The sequence below is a fragment of the Phasianus colchicus genome, chromosome 35 (genome assembly GCF_987193195.1).
Source record: "Phasianus colchicus chromosome 35, bPhaCol1.hap1.1, whole genome shotgun sequence".
Lineage (NCBI taxonomy): Eukaryota > Metazoa > Chordata > Aves > Galliformes > Phasianidae > Phasianus > Phasianus colchicus.
In genome coordinates, this window is record NC_143470.1 from 2074321 (window position 1) to 2094617 (window position 20297).

A 20297-nucleotide genomic window follows, 5' to 3' on the forward strand; every position below is an offset into this window, starting at 1 on the left:
CCCAAAATCCCCCATTTTTCAACCCAAAAACCCCACAAAACCCCATTTGCCTACCCAAAACCCCCCATTTTTCACCCCAAAACGACCCCAAATCCCCCATTTTAATGCCCCAAATCCCCATTTTTCACCCCCAAATCCCCCATTTTTCACCCCAAATCGACCCCAAACCCCCCATTTTCACCCCAAAATCCCCCATTTTTCACCCCAAAACCTCAAATCCCCCATTTTCACTCCAAAATCCCCATTTTTCACCCCAAAACGACCCCAAATCCCCCATTTTTCACCCCAAACCCCCCATTTTCACCCAAAAATGCCCCAAATCCCCCATTTTTCACCCCAAAATCCCAGAAATCCCCCATTTTTCACCCCAAAACGACCCCAAATCCCCCATTTTTACCCCAAATCGACCCCAAATCCCCCATTTTAATGCCCCAAAACCCCCATTTTTCACCCCAAAACGACCCCAACCCCCCCATTTTTCACCCCAAAATCCCAGAAATCCCCCATTTCTCACCCCAAAACGACCCCCAAACCCCCATTTTTCACCCCCAAATCCCCCAATCCCCCCTTTTCCCTCCCCCAAATCCCCCATTTTTCACCCCAAACCCCCCATTTTTCACCCCAAAACGACCCCATACCCCCATTTTTCACCCCAAAATCCCCCAAATCCCCCATTTTTCACCCCAATTGACCCCAAATCCCCCATTTTCACCCCAAAATCCCCCATTTTTCACCCCAAAAACCCCACAAAACCCCCATTTTTCACCCCAAACCCCCCATTTTTCACCCCAAAACGACCCCAAAACCCCCATTTTTCACCCCAAATCCCCCATTTTTCACCCCAAATCCCCCAACCCTTTATTTCCCTACCCCAAAACCCCCATTTTTCACCCCAAAATGACCCCAAATCCCCCATTTTAAAGCCCCAAAACCCCCATTTTTCACCCCAAATCCCCCATTTCCCTCCCCCAAACCCCCATTTTTCACCCCAAATCCCAATTTCTCACCCCAAATCGACCCCAAATCCCCCATTTCCACCCCAAAAACGAGCACGCACCACTCCAGGCTCCATTTATTCCTACACAACACAGCGACAAAAAACAGCGAACGCACCGACCCCAAAAACGGCCTTTTTTCCCCCAAAACCGACAACGGAAATTCTCCATTTCCCCCCATTAGGACCCCAAAACCCCATAGGGATCCCCTAAAACCCCATTGGAATCCCCCAAAACCCCATAGGGATCCCAAAACCCCATAGGAATCCCCCTAAAACACCATCAGGATCCCAAAGCCCCATAGGGATCCCCAAAACCCCATAGGGATCCCCTAAAACCCCATTGGAATCCCCAAAAACCCCATAGGGATCCCAAAACCCCATAGGGATCCCAAAACCCCATAAGGATCCCAAAACCCCATTAGGATCCCCTAATACCCCATTGGAATCCCCCAAAACCCCATAGGGATCCCCAAACCCCATCAGGATCCCAAAACCCCATAGGGATCCCAAAACCCCATTAGGATCCCCTAAAACCCCATTGGAATCCCCTAAAACCCCATTGGGATCCCCAAAAACCCCATTGGAATCCCCCAAACCCCATAGGAAAACCCTAAAACCCCATAAGGATCCCAAAACCCCATAGGGATCCCCAAAACCCCATAGGGATCCCAAAACCCAATTAGGATCCCCTAAAACCCCATTGGAATCCCCCAAAACCCCATAGGGATCCCAAAACCCCATAGGGATCCCTCCAAACCCCATAGGGATCCACAAAAACCCCATTGGGATCCCCCGAAACCCCATAAGGATCCCCAAACCCCATCAGTATCCCAAAACCCCATAGGAATCCCCCAAAACCCCATAGGGATCCCCCAAAAGCCCATAGGGATCCCAAAACCCCATAGGGATCCCCCTAAAACCCCATCAGGATCCCAAAACCCCATTAGGATCCCCTAAAACCCCATAGGGATCCCCAAAAACCCCATAGGGATTTGGGATCCTAATGGGGTTTTGGGGATCCCTATGGGGTTTTGGGGGGATCCTAATGGGGTTTTGGGATCCCTATGGGGTTTTAGGGGATCCCTATGGGGTTTTGGGGGGATCCTAATGGGGTTTTGGGATCCCTATGGGGTTTTAGGGGATCCCTATGGGGTTTTGGGGGGACTCCTGTGGGGTTTTGGGATCCCAATGGGGGTCCCTATGGGGTTGGAGGGATCCTAATGGGGTTTTGGAATCCTTATGGGGTTTTGGGGGCATCCTAATGGGGTTTTAGGGGATTCCAATGGGATTTTGGGATCCTTATGGGGTTTTTGGGGATCCCTATGGGGTTTGGGGGGATTCCTATGGGGTTTTAGGGGATTCCAATCGGGTTTTTAGGATCCTAATGGGGTTTTGGGATCCCTATGGGGTTTTTGGGGATTCCAATGGGTTTTTGGGGATCCCGATGGGGTTTTTGGGATTTCCTATGGGGTTTTGGGATCCCAATGGGGATCCCTATGGGGTTGGAGGGATCCTAATGGGGTTTTGGGATCCTTATGGGTTTTTGGGGGCATCCTAATGGGGTTTTGGGGATCCCAATGGGGTTTTGGGGGATTCCAATGAGGTTTTAGGGGATTCCTATGGGGTTTCGGGATCCCTATGGGGTTTTGGGGGATTCCAATGGGGTTGGAGGGATTCCTATCGGGTTTTGGGATCCCTATGGGGTTTTAGGGGATCCCAATGGGGTTTTGGGGATCCTAATGGGGTTTTGGGGATCCCTATGGGGTTTTGGGATCCCAATGGGGTTTTGGGGGATTCCAATGGGGTTCTGGGATCCTAATGGGGTTTTGGGGATCCCTATGGGGTTTTGGAGGGATCCTAATGGGGTTTTGGGATCCCTATGGGGTTTTGGGATCCTTATGGGGTTTTGGGGGATCCTAATAGGGTTTTGGGACCCGTATGGGGTTTTGGGATCCTGATAGGGTTTTAGGGGATTCAATGGGGTTTTAGGGGATTCCAATGGGATTGAAGGGATCCCAATGGGTTCAGGGGGGTTGCAATGGGGTTGGAGGGATCCCAATGGGTTTTGGGGGATCCCATTGGGGTTAGGGGGATCCCAATGGGATTGGAGGGATCCCAATGGGTTTTGGGGGAACCCAATAGGATTGGGGGATCCCAATGGGTTTTGGGGGATCCCATTGGGGTTAGGGGGATCCGAATGGGATTGGAGGGATCCCAATGGGGTTTTGGGGGATCCCAATGGGTTTTGGGGGATCCCAATGGGATTGGAGGGATCCCAATGGGTTTTGTAGGGATCCCATTGGGGTTAGGGGGGATCCCAAAGGGACTTGGGGGGATTCCAATGGAGTTTTGGGGGATCCCAATGGCTTTTAGGGGATCCAAATAGGGTTGGAGGGATCCCAGTGGATTTTGGGGGATTCCAATGGTATTGGAGGGATCCAAATGGGGTTTTGGGGATCCCATTGGGGTTGGGGGGATCCCTATGGGGTTGGGATGGATTGCAATGGGACTGAAGGGATCCCAATGGATTTTGGGGGATCCCAATCGGGTTGGAGGGATCCCAATGGGGTTTTGGGGATTCCAATGGGGTTTTGGGGATCCCAATGGGGTTTTGGGGATTCCAATGGGGTTGGGGGGATCCCTATGGGGTTGAGATGGATCCCAATGGGATCGGAGCGCTCCCAATGGGGTTGCAGTGACCCCAAATGGGCAGAGAGGTGTTGGGATGAATCCCAATGGGGATTGGGGGGATTCCAATGGGGTTTGGGGGATCCAAACGGGGTTTTGGGGGATCCCAATGGGGTTGGAGGGTTCTCAATGGGACTGGAGGGATCCCAATGGGTTTTGGGGGATTCCAATGGGACTGGGGAGATCCCAATGGGGTTGGGGGCAACCCAGTGGATTTTGGGGGATCCCAATGGGATTGGAGGGATCCCAATGGGTTTTGGTGGATCCCAGTGGGACTGGAGGGATCCCAATGGGGTTTTGGAGGATCCCAGTGGGACTGGAGGGATCCCAATGGGGTTTTGGGGGATCCCAATGGGATTGGAGTGGCACTGGAAATGGGAATGGATGGATCCCAATGGATGGATGACCCCATATGGACCCAGAAATGGGAACTGATGGATCCCAATGGATGAATGACCCCAAATGGACCCAGAAATGGGAACTGATGGATCCCAATGGATGGGTGACCCCATATGGACCCAGAAATGGGAACTGATGGATCCCAATACATGGATGACCCCATATGGACCCAGAAATGGGAACTGATGGATCCCAATACATGGATGACCCCAAATGGACCCAGAAATGGGAACTGATGGATCCCAATGGATGGATGACCCCATATGGACCCAGAAATGGGAACTGATGGATCCCAATACATGGATGACCCCATATGGACCCAGAAATGGGAACTGATGGATCCCAATACATGGATGACCCCAAATGGACCCAGAAATGGGAACTGATGGATCCCAATGGATGGGTGACCCCATATGGACCCAGAAATGGGAACTGATGGATCCCAATGGATGGGTGACCCCATATGGACCCAGAAATGGGAACTGATGGATCCCAATACATGGATGACCCCAAATGGACCCAGAAATGGGAACTGATGGATCCCAATGGATGGGTGACCCCATATGGACCCAGAAATGGGAACTGATGGATCCCAATGGATGGGTGACCCCAAATGGACCCAGAAATGGGAACTGATGGATCCCAATACATGGATGACCCCAAATGGACCCAGAAATGGGAACTGATGGATCCCAATGGATGGGTGACCCCATATGGACCCAGAAATGGGAACTGATGGATCCCAATGGATGGATGACCCCATATGGACCCAGAAATGGGAACTGATGGATCCCAATACATGGATGACCCCATATGGACCCAGAAATGGGAACTGATGGATCCCAATGGATGGGTGACCCCATATGGACCCAGAAATGGGAACTGATGGATCCCAATACATGGATGACCCCAAATGGACCCAGAAATGGGAACTGATGGATCCCAATACATGGATGACCCCAAATGGACCCAGAAATGGGAACTGATGGATCCCAATGGATGGGTGACCCCATATGGACCCAGAAATGGGAACTGATGGATCCCAATGGATGGATGACCCCATATGGACCCAGAAATGGGAACTGATGGATCCCAATACATGGATGACCCCATATGGACCCAGAAATGGGAACTGATGGATCCCAATGGATGGGTGACCCCATATGGACCCAGAAATGGGAACTGATGGATCCCAATACATGGATGACCCCAAATGGACCCAGAAATGGGAACTGATGGATCCCAATACATGGATGACCCCAAATGGACCCAGAAATGGGAACTGATGGATCCCAATGGATGGGTGACCCCATATGGACCCAGAAATGGGAACTGATGGATCCCAATGGATGGATGACCCCAAACAGACCTGAAAATGGGAACTGACGGATCCCAATGGTTCAACTGATCCCATACAGACACAGAAATGGGAACGAATGGATCCCGATGGATCAATGTCCACAAAAAGACCCCAAAATGGTAACTGACGGATCCCAATGGGTCAATGTCCCCAATAGACCCCAAAATGGGAAACGACTGTGGGTCAACGTCCTCATATAGACCTGGAAACGGGAACTGATGGATGTCAATGGATGGATGACCCCATAAAAACCTGGAAATGGGAACTGATGAATTCCATTGAGTCAATGTCTCCAAACAGACCCCAAAATGGGAACTGACGGATCCCAACAGGTCGGTGTCCTCATAAAGACCCAGAAATGGGAACTGATGGATCCCAAAGGGTCAACATCCTCATACAGACCCCAAAATGGGAACTGACGGATCCCAACAGGTCGGTGTCCTCATAAAGACCTGGAAATGGGAACTGATGGATCCCAACGCGTCGAAATCCTCCTATAGACCTGGAAATGGAAACTGACGGATTCCATTGGGTCAACGTCTCCAAACAGATCCAAAAATGGGAGCTGATGGATCCCAGCAGGTCAATGTCCCCAAACAGACCCCAAAAATGGGAACTGATGGATCCCAGTGGGTCAGTGTCCCCAAACAGACCTGGAATGGGAACTGATGGATTCCTGTGGATCAGCATCTCCAAACAGACCCCAAAATGGGAACGGATGGATCCCAGCAGGTCAGTGTCCCCAAACAGACCCCAAAATGGGAACTGACAGATCCCAGTGGGTCAGTGTCCCCAAACAGACCCCAAAATGGGAACGGATGGATCCCAGCAGGTCAGTGTCCCCAAACAGACCCCAAAATGGGAACTGACAGATCCCAGTGGGTCAGTGTCCCCAAACAGACCCCAAAATGGGAACGGATGGATCCCAGCAGGTCAGTGTCCCCAAACAGACCCCAAAATGGGAACTGACAGATCCCAGTGGGTCAGTGTCCCCAAACAGACCCCAAAATGGGAACTGACAGATTCCAGTAGGTCAGCGTCTCCAAACAGACCCCAAAATGGGAACTGACAGATTCCAGCGGGTCAGCATCTCCAAACAGATCCAAAAATGGGAACTGACAAATCCCAACGGATGGATGTCCCCAAACAGACCCGGAAATGGGAACTGACGGATCCCAATGGATGGATGTCCCCAAACAGACCCGGAAATGGGAACTGATGGATCCCAACGGGTCGGTGTCCTCATATAGACATGGAAACGGGAACTGACGGATCCCAGCAGGTCAGTGTCCCCAAACAAACCCAGAAATGGGAACTGACGGATCCCAGTGGGTGGATGTCCCCAAACAGACCCCAAAATGGGAGCTGACAGATTCCAGTGGATCAGCATCTCCAAACAGATCTGAAAATGGGAACGGATGGATCCCAGCAGGTCAGTGTCCCCAAACAGACCCCAAAAATGGGAACTGACGGATCCCAACAGATGGATGTCCCCAAACAGACCCAAACATGGGAACTGACGGATCCCAATGGATGGATGTCTCCAAACAGACCCCAAAATGGGAACTGACAGATCCCAGTGGGTCAGCATCTCCAAACAGACCCCAAAATGGGAGCTGACAGATTCCAGCGGGTCAGCATCTCCAAACAGATCCCAAAATGGGAACTGACGGATCCCAATGGATGGATGTCCCCAAACAGACCCGGAAATGGGAACTGACAGATCCCAATGGGTCGGTGTCCTCATATAGACATGGAAACGGGAACTGACGGATCCCAGTGGGTCAGTGTCCCCAAACAGACCCCAAAATGGGAACTGACAGATTCCAGTGGGTCAGCATCTCCAAGCAGATCCCAAAATGGGAACTGACGGATCCCAACGGATGGATGTCCCCAAACAGACCTGGAAATGGGAACTGATGGATCCCAACGGGTCGGTGTCCTCATATAGACATGGAAACGGGAACTGACGGATCCCAGCAGGTCAGTGTCCCCAAACAGACCCCAAAATGGGAACTGACAGATTCCAGTAGGTCAGCGTCTCCAAACAGATCCCAAAATGGGAACTGACAGATTCCAGTAGGTCAGCGTCTCCAAACAGACCCCAAAATGGGAACTGACGGATCCCAACGGATGGATGTCCCCAAACAGACCCGGAAATGGGAACTGATGGATCCCAACGGGTCGGTGTCCTCATATAGACATGGAAACGGGAACTGACGGATCCCAGCAGGTCAGTGTCCCCAAACAGACCCCAAAATGGGAACTGACAGATTCCAGTGGGTCAATGTCTCCAAACAGATCCCAAAATGGGAACTGACGGATCCCAATGGATGGATGTCTCCAAACAGACCCGGAAATGGGAACTGACGGATCCCAATGGATGGATGTCCCCAAACAGACCCGGAAATGGGAACTGACGGATCCCAACGGGTCGGTGTCCTCACAAAGACATGGAAACGGGAACTGACGGATCCCAGCAGCCATCATTCCCCCAACACAGTGACCTGCAGCTCCCCGTGCCGCGCTCACTCGGCCAGGGACGACGCCGGAGCTCCGGGTGCCGCAGCGGCAGGCGGTGGGAACCCAGGGGGCACAAAGGCTCGGGCGGGGAAGGAGAGAGCCCAGGGCAGCTCCAGGGGGGACAACGGCAGGGGGGGTCCGGTGGAAGGGAAGGGTGGGGGTCCAACGTCGGCTCGGAGGTCAGCGGGGGGCGGCGCGGGGGTCTTTTCCCCGGCGTGGGTGCGCCGGTGCCGGTTGAGATGGGAGCTCCGGCTGAAGCATTTGCCACAGGCTGGGCAGGCGTAGGGCTTCTCTCCAGTGTGCACACGGCGATGGATGGTGAGCTCAGAGCGTTGGATGAAGCTCTTGCCACATTCGGGGCAGCCGTAGGGCTTCTCTCCCAGGTGGATCCGTTGGTGTTTGATGAGGTTGGAGGAGACGCTGAAGCATTTCCCGCAGACGTTGCAAGAATAGGGTTTTTCCCCGGTGTGCATCCGCCGGTGTTTGGTCAGGTCTGATTTTTGGATGAAACCTTTCCCGCAATCGGGGCATTTGTAGGGTTTTTCACCCAGGTGGGTGCGTTGGTGTTTGATGAGGTTGGAACGGACCCCGAAACTCTTCCCGCAATCCCCGCATTTGTAGGGTTTTTCCCCAGTGTGCATCCGCCGGTGCTTCACCAGCGCCGAGTTTTGCCCGAATCCTTTTCCGCATTCGGGGCAGACGTAGGGTTTCTCTCCAGTTTGGGTCCCTTGATGTTTCACGCTCTCAGCTCTGCTCGCCACGCTCTTCCCACACTCGCTGCACTTCCCTCCATCCGATTTCCACCTCCTCCCTTTTTCTTTACCGCATCCTTCGGCGTGGATCCTCCGGTGCCTCTCCAAATGGGAACTTTGAGAGAAGCTCTTCCCGCAATCCCCGCATTTATAGGGTTTATCACCGGCGTGGATACGCCGGTGTCTGTCCAGGTGAGAACTCCAAGCAAAACTCTTCCCACAATCCCCACATTGATAAGGTTTGCCGGCACCGTGCCCGCGTTGGTGCTGCGCCAACGCCGCGCTCAACCCGAATCCCTTCCCACACTCCACGCATTTGTAGGGTTTCTCACCCACGGTGCCCCGACGGCGTTGTTTGCCCGGCGGCGTCGCCATCCCCACCGCCAAACTTTTGCCAAAGCTTTTCCCACAGCATTCACCGCATTGAGCCGAATCGGAACCGTGAGTTCGCCGGTGCCGGTCCAGATGTGAACTCCAACTAAAGCTTTTCCCACATTCGGGACAGGCGTAAGGTTTTTCTCCAGTATGGATACGTCGATGCCTTTCCAAGTGAGAATTCCAATTGAATCCTTTCCCGCAGTCCCCGCATTTGTAAGGTTTCTCTTCCAGGTGTTGTTTTTGGTGTTTAACCAAACCGGAGCTCGCCGGGAAGGTTTTCCCACAAACCCCACATTGGCAAGGGGTCGGAGACGTCGCGGTGCCACCGTGAACCCGTTGGTGTTGGATGAAGGCTGAACCCACGCTGAAGGTTTTCCCGCATTCGGGGCACTTATAGGGTTTCTCACCGTTGTGCCTTTGTTGATGGGTGATGAGCGTCGAGCTCAACCGAAAGCATTTCCCACATTCGGGGCACTTATAGGGTTTCTCGGCCCCTCGCCGACGTTTGGGGAAAGCAGAACCAAAGGCCAAAGCTTTGCCACAATCGTGGCACCTCCCGTGCCCCAAAAGGCTCTTTTGGGGGAATTTCTTAAAGCCACGATGCCCCGTTTTGCCACCTCCTCCCCTTTTGCCGACGCGGGGCGGATCTTCGGCTTTAGGGGGTTCTCCCGGTGCCGGCGTCGGCCCTTCGGTTGTGGGTGGGTTGGGGGGTTTGGTTTTGGGGGCCGGGGTGGTTTCGGGGTCACCGGATTCGGGGTGAGGAGGCGGTGGTGGTGGTGGTGGTGGTGGTGGTTCGTCTTCCTCTTCCTCCTCTTCCTCTTCCTCTTCTGGGTCGCTCTGCAGCGCCGGGTCTGCGGGAGGAGCGGGTGGTTCTGGGAGGAAAAGGAGATGGGGGGCATAAAGGGACCCCGTGGGTTGGGTTGGTTGGGTTGGTTATGGTGGGTTGGGATGGGTTGGTTATGATGGGTTGGGTTGGGTTGGTTATGTTGGGTTGGGATGGGTTGGTTATGTTGGGTTGGGATGGGTTGGGATGGGTTGGTTATGATGGGTTGGGTTGGTTATGGTGGGTTGGGTTGGTTATGTTGGGCTGGGTTGGTTATGTTGGGCTGGGATGGGTTGGTTATGTTGGGTTGGAATGGGTTGGGATGGGTTGGTTATGTTGGGTTGGGATGGGTTGGGTTGGGTTGGGATGGGTTGGTTATGTTGGGTTGGGATGGGTTGGGATGGGTTGGTTATATTGGGTTGGGATGGGTTGGTTATGATGGGTTGGGTTGGGTTGGTTATGTTGGGTTGGGATGGGTTGGTTATGTTGGGTTGGGATGGGTTGGTTATGTTGGGTTGGGATGGGTTGGGATGGGTTGGTTATGATGGGTTGGGTTGGTTATGTTGGGTTGGGTTGGTTATGGTGGGTTGGGTTGGTTATGTTGGGTTGGGTTGGTTATGTTGGGTTGGGATGGGTTGGTTATGTTGGGCTGGGATGGGTTGGTTATGTTGGGTTGGGTTGGGATGGGTTGGTTATGTTGGGTTGGGTTGGGAGAGGTTGTTTATGTTGGGTTGGGATGGGTTGGTTATGTTGGGTTGGGATGGGTTGGTTATGTTGGGTTGGGATGGGTTGGGATGGGTTGGTTATATTGGGTTGGGATGGGTTGGTTATGTTGGGCTGGGATGGATTGGTTATGATGGGTTGGGATGGGTTGGTTATGATGGGTTGGGATGGGTTGGTTATGTTGGGTTGGGATGGGTTGCTTATGATGGGTTGGGATGGGTTGGTTATGTTGGGATTGGTTGGGTTGGGAAGAATTGAGATAGGATGGGTTGGTTGAGTTGGGTTGGGATGGGTTGGTTATGATGGGTTGGGTTGGGATGGGTTGGTTATGATGGGTTGGGTTGGTTATGTTGGGTTGGGTTGGTTATGGTGGGTTGGGTTGGTTATGGTGGGTTGGGATGGGTTGGTTACATTCGGTTGGGATGGGTTGGGATGGGTTGGGATGGGTTGGTTATGATGGGTTGGGTTGGGTTGGTTATGTTGGGTTGGGATGGGTTGGGATGGGTTGGTTATGATGGGTTGGGATGGGTTGGTTATGATGGGTTGGGATGGGTTGGTTATGTTGGGATTGGTTGGGTTGGGAAGAATTGAGATGGGATGGGTTGGTTGAGTTGGGTTGGGATGGGTTGGTTATGTTGGGTTGGGATGGGTTGGTTATATTGGGTTGGGATGGGTTGGTTATGTTGGGTTGGGATGGGTCGGTTATGTTGGGATTGGTTGGGTTGGGAAGAATTGGGATGGGATGGGTTGGTTGAGTTGGGTTGGGATGGGTTGGTTACATTGGGTTGGGATGGGTTGGGATGGGTCCCCCCGAAATGCCCCCCCAAAAGCCCCCAAATCCCCATTTTTCACCCCAAAATTGCCACTCATTGACCCTCATCCCGCAGCGTCGATGCAACTCAGCAAATGCCCCCAAAACCCCAAGAACCCCGGCTTTCACCCCAAAATCCCCCCCAAAAAGCCCCAAAATCCCAACTTTTAACCCCCAAATCTCCACTTTTGACCCAAAATCCCCATTTTTCACCCCAAAAGCACCCAAATCCCCATTTTTCACCCCAAAATCCAAACTCACCACCCCCCATCCCGCGGCATCAATGCAACTCAGCAAACGCCCCCAAAACCCTGATTTTCACCCCCAAATCAGCCCCAAAAAGACCCAAAATCCCCACTTTTCACCCCAAAATCCCCACTTTTGACCCAAAATCCTCATTTTTCACCCCAAAACCCCCCAAATCCCCATTTACACCCCAAAATCCAAACTCACCACCCCCCATCCCGCGGCGTCGATGCGACTCAGCAAAGTCCACAAAACCCCCATTTTTCACCCCAAAATCCGCCCCAAAAAGCCCCCAAATCCCCACTTTTCACCCCCAAATCCCCACTTTTGTCCCAAAATCCCCATTTTTCACCCCAAGAGCCCCAAAATCCCCATTTTTCACCCCAAAATCCCCACTCACCACCCCCCATCCCGCGGCATCAATGCGACTCAGCAAACGCCCCCAAAACCCCCATTTTTCACCCCAAAATCCCCCCCAAAAAGCCCCCAAATCCCCACTTTTCACCCCAAAATCCCCACTTTTGTCCCAAAATCCCCATTTTTCACCCCAAAATCCAAACTCACCACCCCTCATCCCGCGGCGTCGATGCGACTCAGCAAAGTCCCCAAAACCCCAATTTTCACCCCAAAATCCGCCCCAAAAAGCCCCCAAATCCCCACTTTTCACCCCCAAATCCCCACTTTTGTCCCCAAAATCCCCATTTTTCACCCCAAGAGCCCCAAAATCCCCATTTTTCACCCCAAAATCCAAACTCACCACCTCCCATCCCGCGGCGTCGATGCGACTCAGCAAACGCCCCCAAAACCCCCATTTTTCACCCCAAAATCCCCCCCCAAAAGCCCCCAAATCCCCACTTTTCACCCCAAAATCCCCACTTTTGTCCCAAAATCCCCATTTTTCACCCCAAGAGCCCCAAAATCCCCATTTTTCACCCCAAAATCCAAACTTACCACCCCCCCTCCCGTGGCATCAATGCGACTCAGCAAACGCCCCCCAAACCCCAATTTTCACCCCAAAATCCACCCCAAAAAGCCCCAAAATCCCCACTTTTCACCCCAAAATCCCCACTTTTGTCCCAAAATCCTCATTTTTCACCCCAAGAGCCCCAAAATCCCCATTTTTCACCCCAAAATCCCCACTCACCACCCCCCATCCCGCGGCGTCGACGCGACTCAGCAAACGCCCCCCAAACCCCATTTTTCACCCCAAAATCCCCCCCAAAAAGCCCCAAAATCCCCACTTTTCACCCCAAAATCCCCACTTTTGACCCAAAATCCTCATTTTTCACCCCAAAACCCCCCAAATCCCCATTTTCACCCCAAAATCCAAACTCACCACCCCCCATCCCGCGGCGTCGATGCGACTCAGCAAACGCCCCCAAAACCCCCAATTTTCACCCCAAAATCCACCCCAAAAAGCCCCAAAATCCCCACTTTTCACCCCAAAATCCCCACTTTTGTCCCAAAATCCTCATTTTTCACCCCAAGAGCCCCAAAATCCCCATTTTTCACCCCAAAATCCCCACTCACCACCCCCCATCCCGCGGCGTCGACGCGACTCAGCAAACGCCCCCAAAACCCCCATTTTTCACCCCAAAATCCCCCCCAAAAAGCCCCAAAATCCCCACTTTTCACCCCAAAATCCCCACTTTTGACCCAAAATCCTCATTTTTCACCCCAAAACCCCCCAAATCCCCATTTTCACCCCAAAATCCAAACTCACCACCCCCCATCCCGCGGCGTCGATGCGACTCAGCAAACGCCCCCAAAACCCCCAATTTTCACCCCAAAATCCCCCCCAAAAAGCCCCCAAATCCCCACTTTTCACCCCAAAATCCCCACTTTTGTCCCAAAATCCCCATTTTTCACCCCAAGAGCCCCAAAATCCCCATTTTTCACCCCAAAATCCCCACCTACCCCCCCCCATCCCACGGCGTCGATGCGACTCGGCGAAGGCGGTGATTCGGGGCCAACTGATGGCGATTTCCTCCGCTGTGGGAAGCACCAAAATCCCCTGATTTTACCCCAAAACGACACCGAGAAAAATGCAGATTTTTGTTCAACCCCAAATTGGTGTTTTTTGGGGTTTTTTTGGTGTGAATTTGGGTCAAAAACGGTCAATTTTAGGGAAAAACTTGGGTCAAAAATCTCAATTTTAAGGGGGTTGGCAAATTTTGGGTCAAAATTCCTCAATTTTGGGACCCAACTTTGGGGCAAAAACGGACAATTTTAGGGAAAAATGTGGGCCAAAAATCTCAATTCTTAGGGGTGAAATTTGGGGTGAAAACCTCCAATTTTGGGGTCCAATCTTGGTCAAAAATGCTCAATTTTAGTGAAAAATTTGGGTCAAAAATCTCAATTCTTGGGGGTCAAATTTTGGGGGAAAACCTCCGATTTTTAGGCCCAATTTTGGGTCAAAAATGATCAATTTTAGGGAAAAATTTGGGTCAAAAATCTCAATTTTAAGGGGGTTGGCAAATTTTGGGTCAAAATTCCTCAATTTTGGGACCCAACTTTGGGTCAAAAATGGACAATTTTAGGTAAAAATGTGGGTCAAAAATCTCAATTATTTGGGGTCAAATTTTGGGTCAAAACCTTCAATTTTTGGGTCCAATTTTGGGTCCAAAATACTCAAATTTGGGGAGAAATTCAGGTCAAACATCTCAATTTTTAGGGGCCAAATTTTGGGTGAAAACCTCCAATTTTTGGGTCCAATTTGGGTCAAAACCACTCAATTGTAGTGAAAAATTTGGGTCAAAAATCTCAATTTTTGAGGCCCAACTTTGGGTCAAAATCCCTCAATTTTGGGACCCAACTTTGGGTCAAAAATGGTCAATTTTAGGGAAAAAATTGGGGTAAAAAATCTCAATTTGGGGGGGTTGGCAAATTTTGGGTCAAAATTCCTCAATTTTGGGTCCAAAAAGGTAAATTTAGGGATAAATTTCGGTCAAAAATCTCAATTTTTGAGGCCCAACTTTGGGTCAAAAATGTTCAATTTTAGGGAGAAATTTGGGTCAAAAATCTCAATTTTTAAGGGTCAAATTTTTGCGTCAAAAATCTCAATTTTTGGAGCCAACTTTGGGTCAAAATTCCTCAATTTTAGGGAGAAATTTGGGTCAAAAATCCGATGTTTGCATAATTTGGGGTCAAAAATGGTCATTTTTCTGGTGAAATTTGGGTCAAAAATCTCAATTTTTGGACCCAACTTTGGGTCAAAAACTCCAATTTTGCTCAAAACCTCCAAATTTGGCGCTCAATTTTGGGTCAAAAATGCTCAATTTTAGGGATAAGTTTGGGTTAAAAATTCGATGATTTAGATAAATTTGGGTCAAAAATGGTCGTTTTTATGGTGAAATTTGGGTCCAAACCTTTCAATTTTGGGACTAAATTTTGGGTCAAAACCACCAAATTTGGGTCAAAACCTCCCATTTTTGGTGCCCCAATTTTTGGACCCAACTTTAGGTCAAAATCTCCAATTTTGGGGTCCAACTTTGGGCCCAAATTTCTCAATTTTGGGTCAAAAATGCTCAATTTTGGGGCCCAATTTTGGGTCAAAACCCCTCAATTTTGGCTCAAAACCTCTAATTTTGGGTCAAAAATGCTCAATTCTGGGTCAAAACCTCAAACTTTTGGGCCCAATTTTGGGTCAAAACTCCTCAATTTTGGGTCAAAACCTCCAATTTTGAGTCAAAACCTCCAATTTTGGGGCCCAATTTTGGGTCAAAACCCTTCAATTTTGGGTCAAAACCTCCAATTTTGGGTTAAAACGCCTCAATTTTGGGTCAAAATTTAGGTCAAAACCTCCAATTTTGGGTCAAAACCTCCAATTTTGGGGCCCAATTTTGGGTCAAAACCCTTCAATTTTGGGTCAAAACCTCCAATTCTGGGTCAAAACCTCCAATTTTGGGTCAAAACGCCTCAATTTTGGCTCAAAATTTGGGTCAAAACCTCCAATTTTGGGTCAAAACCTCCAATTTTGGGGCCCAATTTTGGGTGAAAACCGCTCAATTTTGGGTCAAAACCCCTCAATTTTGGGTCAAAACGCCTCAATTTTGGGTCAAAACCTCCAATTTTGAGTCAAAACCTCCAATTTTGGGTCAAAACCTCCAATTTTGGCTCAAAACTCCTCAATTTTGGGGCCCAATTTTGGGTCAAAACTCTTCAATTTTGGGTCAAAACCTCCAATTTTGGGGCCCAATTTAGGGTCAAAACCTTCAATTTTTGGGCTGAACTTTGGGTCAAAACCTCCCATTTTGGGTCAAAACGCCTCAATTTTGGCTCAAAATTTGGGTCAAAACCTCCAATTTTGGGTCAAAACCTCCAATTTTGGGGCCCAATTTTGTGTCAAAACCTCCAATTTTGAGTCAAAACCTCCAATTTTGGGGCCCAATTTTGGCTCAAAACTCCTCAATTTTGGGTCAAAACCTCCAATTTTGGCTCAAAACCTCCCATTTTTGAACCCAACTTTCGATCAAAACCCTTCAATTTCGGGGCTGAATTTTGGGTCAAAACCCCTTGATTTTTGTCCTTCCCCCCCCCCCAAACGACCAATTTTTCCCCCCCTTCCCCCCATCCCATTTTTTGGGGTAAAAAACCCCAATTTTGGGTCCCCCCCCCCCCCCAAAGCCCCCTCACCCAATGAGATGACGTTCTCGTAGCTCTCCTGCATGGCGGCCTTTTGGGGGGGGGGGGGGGGCGAATATTATGGGATGTGGAGCTGAAAAGGAAACGGGGGGGGGGGGTCTGCAATTAATTGGGGTAATTAATTAACGGGGGGGGGTCCTAATGAGGGGGTTCTAAGTTAATTGGGATGGTTAATTAATGGGGGGGGGGGAGAAGTAAGTGAAGGGGGAAATGGGGGGGGATTGGGATCTTAAGTTAATTGCGGGGGGGGCTTAATGGGGGGGGGGGCCTAATTAATTAGGATCGTTAATTAATGAAGGGGGGTCTTAATGATGGGGTTCTCGATTAATTGGGATCACTAATTAATGAGGGGGGGGTCTTAAAGATGAGGGGGGGATGTGAAAGGGAAAATGGGGGGGAATTGGGATCTTAATTGGGGGGACTTAATGATGGGGGGGTCTGCAATTAATTGGGGTAATTAATTAACGGGGGGGGGTCCTAATGAGGGGGTTCTAAGTTAATTGGGATGGTTAATTAATGGGGGGGGGGGGGAGAAGTAAGTGAAGGGGGAAATGGGGGGGGGTTGGGATCTTAAGTAAATTGGGGGGGTCTTAATGGTGGGGGGGTGTCCTAATTAATTAGGGTCGTTAATTAATGAGGGGGGGGTCTTAATGATGGGGTTCTCGATTAATTGGGATCACTAATTAATGAGGGGGGGGTCTTAAAGATGAGGGGGGGATGTGAAAGGGAAAATGGGGGGGGATTGGGATCTTAATTGGGGGGTATTAATGATGGGGGGGGCTGCAATTAATTGGGGTAATTAATTAACAGGGGGGGGGTCCTAATGAGGGGGTTCTAAGTTAATTGGGATGGTTAATTAATGGGGGGGGGGGGAGAAGTAAGTGAAGGGGGAAATGGGGGGGGATTGGGATCTTAAGTTAATTGCGGGGGGGGCTTAATGGGGGGGGGGCCTAATTAATTAGGATCGTTAATTAATGAGGGGGGGTCTTAATGATGGGGTTCTCGATTAATTGGGATCACTAATTAATGAGGGGGGGGTCTTAAAGATGAGGGGGGGATGTGAAAGGGAAAATGGGGGGGAATTGGGATCTTAATTGGGGGGGTCTTAATGATGGGGGGGGTCTGCAATTAATTGGGGTAATTAATTAACGGGGGGGGGGTCCTAATGAGGGCGTTCTAAGTTAGTTGGGATGGTTAATTAATGGGGGGGGGGGAGAAGTAAGTGAAGGGGGAAATGGGGGGGGATTGGGATCTTAAGTTAATTGGGGGGGGTCTTAATGATGGGGGGGTCCTAATTAATTAGGTTCGTTAATTAATGAGGGGGGGGGTTCCTAATGATGGGGTTCTAAGTTAATTGGGATGGTTAATTAATGAGGTGGGGGGGGGGAGAAATAAGTGAAGGGGGAAATGGGGGGGGATTGGGATCTTAAGTTAATTGCGGGGGGGGCTAAATGGTGGGGGGGGGTCCTAATTAATTAGGATCGTTAATTAATGAGGGGGGGTTTTAATGATGGGGTTCTCAATTAATTGGGATCACTAATTAATGAGGGGGGGGGTCTTAAAGATGACGGGGGGATGTGAAAGGGAAAATGGGGGGGAATTGGGATCTTAATTGGGGGGTATTAATGAAGGGGGGGCTGCAATTAATTGGGGTAATTAATTAACGGGGGGGGGTCCTAATGAGGGGGTTCTAAGTTAATTGGGATGGTTAATTAATGGGGGGGGGGAGAAGTAAGTGAAGGGGGAAATGGGGGGGGATTGGGATCTTAAGTTAATTGGGGGGGGTCTTAATGATGGGGGGGTCCTAATTAATTAGGTTCGTTAATTAATGAGGGGGGGGGTTCCTAATGATGGGGTTCTAAGTTAATTGGGATGGTTAATTAATGAGGTGGGGGGGGGGAGAAATAAGTGAAGGGGGAAATGGGGGGGGATTGGGATCTTAAGTTAATTGCGGGGGGGGCTAAATGGTGGGGGGGGGTCCTAATTAATTAGGATCGTTAATTAATGAGGGGGGGTTTTAATGATGGGGTTCTCAATTAATTGGGATCACTAATTAATGAGGGGGGGGGTCTTAAAGATGACGGGGGGATGTGAAAGGGAAAATGGGGGGGAATTGGGATCTTAATTGGGGGGTATTAATGAAGGGGGGGCTGCAATTAATTGGGGTAATTAATTAACGGGGGGGGGTCCTAATGAGGGGGTTCTAAGTTAATTGGGATGGTTAATTAATGAGGTGGGGGGGGAGAAATAAGTGAAGGGGGAAATGGGGGGGGATTGGGATCTAAAGTTAATTGGGGGGGGTGTTAATGATGGGGGGGGTCCTAATTAATTAGGATCGTTAATTAATGAAGGGGGGGGCCTAATAATGGGGTTCTCAATTAATTGGGATCACTAATTAATGAGGGGGGGGTCTTAAAGATGAGGAGGGATGTGAAAGGGAAAATGGGGGGGAATTGGGATCTTAATTGGGGGGGTCTTAATGATGGGGGGGGGTCTGTAATTAATTGGGGTAATTAATTAACGGGGGGGGGTCCTAATGAGGGGATTCTAAGTTAATTGGGATGGTTAATTAATGGGGGGGGGGGGGGAGAGAAATAAGTGAAGGGGGAAATGGGGGGGGATTGGGATCTTAATTGGGGGGGGGTCTTAATGGTGGGGGGGGCCTAATTAATTAGGATCGTTAATTAATGAGGGGGGGGATTCCTAATGTTGAGGAAGATCCTAATTAATGGGGGATCCCAAATTAATTGGGGGGTCCTAATTAAGGGGGGGGGGGGTCCCAACTAATTGGGATCCTAAATTAATTGGGGGAGCATCCTAATGATGGGGGGGGGGGGGTCCTAATTAATTGGGATCATTCATTAACGAGGAAGAGAAGAGTCCTAATAATGAGATCTTAATTAATTGGGGTCCCAAATTAATTGGGGGGTCCCAAAATAATGGGGGGGGGGAGGGGGGGGCGCTCCTAATTAATTGGGCTCGTTCATTAATGGGGGGGGGGTCCTAATTAATTGGGGGCGGGGGGCGTAATTAATTGGGGATCATGAATTAATGGGGGGGGTCCTAATGATGGGGGGGGGGGGGGAGTATTATGGGATGGGGGCGTGGGGGGGGGGGGCAGAGGGTATTATGGGACGGGGGTGGGGCGGAGGGTATTATGGGATGGCGGGGGGGGGTCTATAGGGGGTGGGGGTCCATGGGGGGGGGCAGAGGGTATTATGGGATGGGGGGGTGAGGGGGAGGGGAAGGTTTGGGGTATTATGGGATGGCGGGGGGGGGGTCTATAGGGGGAAGTGGGGTCTATGGGGGGGGTGGGGGGGAGAGGGGTATTATGGGATGGCGGGGGGGGTCTGTACGGGGTGGGGGTCAATGGGGGGGGGGAGGAGAAGAGTATTATGGGATGGGGGTGCGGGGGGGGGGGGCAGAGGGTATTATGGGATGGTGGGGGGGAGGTCTATAGGGAGGGGGTCCATGGGGGGGGGGAGGAGAGAGGAGAGGAGTATTATGGGATGGGGGGGGGTGCGGGGGGGGGGGAGGCAGAGGGTATTATGGGATGGGGGGGGGGTCTATAGGGGGTGGGGGTCCATGGGGGGTTGGAGGGGGGAGGAGTATTATGGGGTGGGGGCGTGGGGTGGTGGGGGGGCAGAGGGTTTGGGGTATTATGGGATGGCTGGGGGGAGTCTATAGGGGGTGGGGGGCCATAGAGTGGGGGGGGTTGGGGGTATTATGGGGTGGAGGGGGGGTCCGGAGGGTTTGGGGTATTATGGGATGGCGGGGGGGGGTCTATGGGGGACAGGGGGTCCATAAGGGGAAGAGAAGTATTATGGGATGGGGTCGTGGGGGGGTTGGGGGGGGCAGAGGGTTTGGGGTATTATGGGATGGGGTGGGGGGGTCTATAGGGGGAAGGAGAGTCGATAGGGTGGGAGGGGGGGGTATTATGGGATGGGGTGGGG

At 51.0% G+C, this 20297-nt stretch overlaps 2 protein-coding genes across 5 annotated transcripts; both read right to left on the minus strand.

The window, feature by feature from the left end:
- Positions 1-2139: 2139 nt before the first annotated feature.
- LOC149913758 (uncharacterized) lies at positions 2140-4547 on the minus strand. Its single transcript, XM_090129174.1, has one exon. It carries the CDS (start codon positions 4545-4547, stop codon positions 3639-3641), a length of 909 nt encoding a protein of 302 aa, XP_089985300.1. The 3' UTR covers positions 2140-3638.
- A 947-nt stretch (positions 4548-5494) lies between these two features.
- Positions 5495-16393, minus strand: LOC116237969 (uncharacterized). 4 transcript variants are annotated; one of them, XM_090129110.1, is made up of 3 exons: positions 16336-16393; positions 13618-13692; positions 5495-9948 (listed from the first exon to the last, which is right to left on the minus strand). In XM_090129110.1, exons 1-3 carry the CDS (start codon positions 16367-16369, stop codon positions 7973-7975), a joined length of 2085 nt encoding a protein of 694 aa, XP_089985236.1. In that variant the 5' UTR covers positions 16370-16393; the 3' UTR covers positions 5495-7972. The 4 variants fall into 4 exon arrangements, with proteins under 4 accessions (XP_089985236.1, XP_089985235.1, XP_089985237.1 ...); XM_090129109.1 differs by having other exon boundaries at positions 5495-9969; XM_090129111.1 differs by lacking the exons at positions 13618-13692; positions 16336-16393 and adding an exon at positions 11908-11961 and having other exon boundaries at positions 5495-9969.
- Positions 16394-20297: the final 3904 nt, after the last annotated feature.

What these genes read in the sequence shown, in the direction of transcription:
- LOC149913758 (XM_090129174.1), bottom strand. Translation starts at nt 4,547, where the DNA reads ATGGGGTCACCCATCCATTGGGATCCATCAGTTCCCATTTCTGGGTCC.
- LOC116237969 (XM_090129109.1), bottom strand. Translation starts at nt 16,369, where the DNA reads ATGCAGGAGAGCTACGAGAACGTCATCTCATTGG. An exon ending in CGAGAACGTCATCTCATTGG is followed by an intron (nt 13,693 to 16,335) that starts GTGAGGGGGCTT and finishes TGCTTCCCACAG; the next exon opens with CGGAGGAAATCGCCATCAGT. An exon ending in ACGCCGTGGGATGGGGGGGG is followed by an intron (nt 9,970 to 13,617) that starts GTAGGTGGGGAT and finishes TTTTCCTCCCAG; the next exon opens with AACCACCCGCTCCTCCCGCA.